Source organism: Piliocolobus tephrosceles, unplaced genomic scaffold, assembly GCF_002776525.5.
Source record: "Piliocolobus tephrosceles isolate RC106 unplaced genomic scaffold, ASM277652v3 unscaffolded_8123, whole genome shotgun sequence".
Taxonomy (NCBI): domain Eukaryota; kingdom Metazoa; phylum Chordata; class Mammalia; order Primates; family Cercopithecidae; genus Piliocolobus; species Piliocolobus tephrosceles.
The window spans coordinates 362-4,427 of NW_022335523.1; the positions used below are offsets into that span (position 1 = coordinate 362).

Sequence of the window (4,066 nt, forward strand, 5' to 3'; positions counted from 1 at the left end):
GGAGCTAATTGTCTATTGTGCCCCTGGCAGTGGGCCATGCGGCACAGACGGGATCTGCCAGGGCACAGTGGGGACGGTCCGTTTTTCCTTCTAACTTGGCTTTCTGGGCTGGACATCAAACCAACCTCTGGTGTTTGGTCTCTCTGCCAGGTTCTAGGCGCCCACGAGGTCCCCTCGAGGAGCATCTCTTCAGTAAGTACCTGCCCGTGCCCACGCATGTGTCTGTCTCCATGTGGCTGCAGTTGTATGCGTGTGCGCACGGCCTGTGTCCTGTCCTCTGAGATGCGGTCCCCACGGGTTACCCACCCCTCTTCTGGGAGTTATACTGGCCAGCATCCCCCCGGGAAAAGGCCCCACTTTCCTGGTCACAGCTTTGTTCTTGGAACCTTGGCTGATTATGTCTTCTTCCTTTCTCCTCCTTTCTAGCAACAGACAATTGTGAGTATTCTTCTTCTCTGCCTGTTAGGTTTGGGGGGCTCTTAGTTGCTTTGGGGTTGACTAAATTCCAGGTGGGGGTGGGCTGCTGCTGACCCAGGAGCCCTGGATGAGCAGCCCTGTCTGGGACGGGGCTGCCCCAAGTTGGCACCTTGTGACGGGGTGACCTGTGGGGTCAGTGCCAATGGGAAGAAGGGAACTGGCTGGAGCCCATGGGGGCCGAGCTGGAGGCATGTGGGATCCCCGAAGGCCCACCTTCACTCTCTGCCTCCCACAGCCTCCGTCGGCGAAGTATGGCGGGCGGCACACAGTGACCATGATCCCAGGGGACGGCATTGGGCCAGAGCTCATGCTGCACGTCAAGTCCGTCTTCAGGTATGGAGCTCCGGGGTCCCCGCCTTGTCCTCAGCCAGCAGGCCCTGAGGACTTTGTGCCAAGAGGGGCATTGCGCCCAGAAGTACTCGGTGAGGCCATGGCAGGACTACCTGTAAGCCCAGGCCTTGCGTCGCATGGCCTGTGATGCCGCCAGGCTGGCCTGGGCTTGGGGAAGGTGGCACCAGTCCTGCCACAGTGTGCATTGTGGAGTTCAAGCACATCCCCATCAGTTGGTGAAAGTGGGCCCAGTCCCTTCTCAGTTAGAGCCAGGTCAGGGCAGGTAGCAACAGGAGAGTGGTAGCCTGGGCAGGCTTCCTGGAGGAAGTGTGGGGAGGGCCTGGGCCAGCCTCCCTGACCCTGCTCTGCCTCAGGCACGCATGTGTACCAGTGGACTTTGAAGAGGTGCACGTGAGTTCCAACGCTGATGAAGAGGACATTCGCAATGCCATCATGGCCATCCGCCGGAACCGTGTGGCCCTGAAGGGTGAGCTCCAGGGCCAGGGGCCAGGATGGGGCCCTAGGTGTGATTTCTTTCTTCCTTCCTTCCTTTCTTTCTTGCTTGCTTTCTTGCTTGTTTTCTTGCTTGCTTGCTTTCTTGTTTTGTTTTCTTTTTTTCTTTTTTTTTTTTTTTTGAGACGGAGCTTGGCTCCGTCTCCCAGGCTAGAGCGCAGTGGCGGGATCTTGGCTCACTGCAAGCTCTACCTCCTGGGTTTGCACCATTCTCCTGCCTCAGCCTCCCGAGTGGCTGGGACTACAGGTGCCCGCCACCACGCCCGGCTAATTTTTTTTGTGTTTTCAGTAGAGATGGGTTCACCGTGTTAGCCAGGATGGTCTCGATCTCCTGGCCTTGTGATCCACCCGCCTCAGCCTTCCAAAAGTGCTAGGATTACAGGCGTGAGCCACCGCGCCTGGCCACTTACTTGTGTTCTTTCTTGCTTTTTTTCTTTTTCTTTTTTTTTTTTGAGATGGAGTCTCGTTCTGTCGCCCAGGCTGGAGTGCAGTGGCCGGATCTCAGCTCACTGCAAGCACTGCCTCCCGGGTTCACGCCATTCTCCCGCCTCAGCCTCCCTAGTAGCTGGGACTACAGGCGCCCGCCATCTCGCCCGGCTAATTTTTTGTATCTTTACTATCAGTAGAGACGGGGTTTCACCGTGTTAGCCAGGATGGTCTCGATCTCCTGACCTCGTGATCCACCCGTCTCGGCCTTCCAAATTGCTGGGATTACAGGCTTGAGCCACCGTGCCCGGCCTCTTGCTTTTTTTCTGAGATGGAGTCTTGCTCTGTTGCCCAGGATGTAGTGCAGTGGTGCAATCTCGGCTCAGTGCAGCCTCTGCCTTCCAGTTTCAAGCAATTCTCCTGCCTCAGCCTCCCCAGTAGCTGAGATTACAGGCATGTGCCACCACGCCCAGCTGATTTTTGTATTTTCAGTACCTGACCTCGTGATCCGCCCACCTCAGCCTCCCAAAGTGCTGGGATTACAGGCGTGAGCCACCACGCCCGGCCCGCGTGATTTCTTTTACCTCCCTCTAAGCTGACTCTTGTGGGGTCCCATGGCTCTGATTTCAGGGCTTGTCTGACTAGAGAGGACCCTTGTTCTTGGAGACTGGGTGGACGCCTCCTCGGGCCTGTTTGCGCTACGATGCTGGCATTCGAGTGGGAGCAGCTGTGTGTGCGTCTGTCCCTGACGGGCTCCCTCCCACCCCTCCTTCCTTCTTGAGACAGTCATCTCTGCTGGGGTCAGCTTTGACCCTCAGCATCTTTCTTCACACACCAGGTATCACAGAGATGTAGTTCTGACCCTCTGCCTGGCGCTTCGGCTGCAGCCAGCCTGGGCAGGGTTTCTCGGGGCTTCGCTTGAGGTTCCTAAACTGCTTCCATCGCTCATTTTGCACACTCAGCCCATTACCTGCACTGTGTGAGGAGCGTGTGAGCAAAAATGAGCCCGGGAGGAGCCCAGGCCCTGGCAGTCAAGTGGAGGGGCCTTTGTGCCAGCCACAGGGGAGCCCTGCACTCAGTGGAGCGATCTGGGTGGGATGGCGCTCACCAGCAGGCGGCCTCTGTTTGGCACCCTCTGACTGCTGTCTCCAGAGGCCACCAGCCTCTGCTTCCCTTACTCCAGGTGTCCTGGGTCGTAGGGCAGGGCCCGGCCAATCCGTGGCCTTCTCCAGGCAGCCCCTGCCTGCCTCTGAGTGTGGTGCCTTGATGCGGGGTCCTGGCAGTGACACCACCAAGGCCACCTTGCTAGCTCCAGCCTGGCCGGCCAGCCTGTTAGTAGAGTGGTCACTTTCTGTTGCTCCAGAGCCTGGCCAGGGAATGGCATGGCTGCCTGGCCGGTTGCCAGCCTTTATTCATTTATTAACTTGTTCATTCCACCGCTCAGTGGTTATTCATGGAGCACCTGCTCCACCAGGCACCCTTCGAGATCCCTGAGCACATAGCCTTGTGGGGCTTAGGCTGGAAGTTGCATTCTATTGTTCCATTCAGCATTTTTGCTCCCCAAGTCTTCTCCTGACCCTGGCAGACTTCAGCTGCCCTGCTGAGGTGGGGTGGGGATGGGCAGTGCCACTAAGCCTGTGTTGTGTTTTGCAGGCAACATTGAAACCAACCATAACCTGCCACCGTCGCACAAATCTCGAAACAACATCCTTCGGTGAGATCCGGGTGTGCGGGCTGGGGGCTCGGTGGGGCTAAGGTGGGGTGAGCCAGCGGAGTCTGGCTCCAGTCAGCCACCTGTCAGGCCTAGCAGCCTCTTTCTCTGTCCCCTCCCAGCACCAGCCTGGACCTCTATGCCAACGTCATTCACTGTAAGAGCCTGCCAGGTGTGGTGACCCGGCACAAGGACGTAGACATCCTCATTGTCCGGGAGAACACAGAGGGCGAGTATAGCAGCCTGGAGCATGAGGTGTGCATGGGCGGCCCAGGATGAGCCCCCCTAGGGTCAAGATTAAGGGGAGAGCTTAAGGAACCAGGGACAGGCGTACCCTCAGAGGGCAGGGGCTGTGCCCGAGGGAGAAGTCAGAAAGACGTGGATGGGGTGCTTCCCAATGTGGCCCCGTCACAGCAGCTTGTTTGGCCAGTGCCGCTCTTCAGTAGCACATGGGTCTCTTCTCCCCATCCCCTCCTCAGAGCGTGGCGGGAGTGGTGGAGAGCCTGAAGATCATCACCAAGGCTAAGTCCCTGCGCATTGCCGAGTATGCCTTCAAGCTGGCGCAGGAGAGCGGGCGCAAGAAAGTGACGGCCGTGCACAAGGCCAACA

The 4,066-nt window shown here is 58.1% G+C and overlaps 1 protein-coding gene across 1 annotated transcript; it reads left to right on the forward strand.

The window, feature by feature from the left end:
- Positions 1-36: 36 nt before the first annotated feature.
- Positions 37-4,062, forward strand: LOC111532890 (isocitrate dehydrogenase [NAD] subunit gamma, mitochondrial-like; the record flags this gene model as incomplete). Its single annotated transcript, XM_023199854.1, has 7 exons — positions 37-192; positions 427-438; positions 713-810; positions 1,182-1,294; positions 3,400-3,460; positions 3,580-3,712; positions 3,937-4,062. Coding segments are annotated over exons 1-7 (699 nt in total), but the record flags the coding sequence as incomplete, so codon positions are not given.
- Positions 4,063-4,066: the final 4 nt, after the last annotated feature.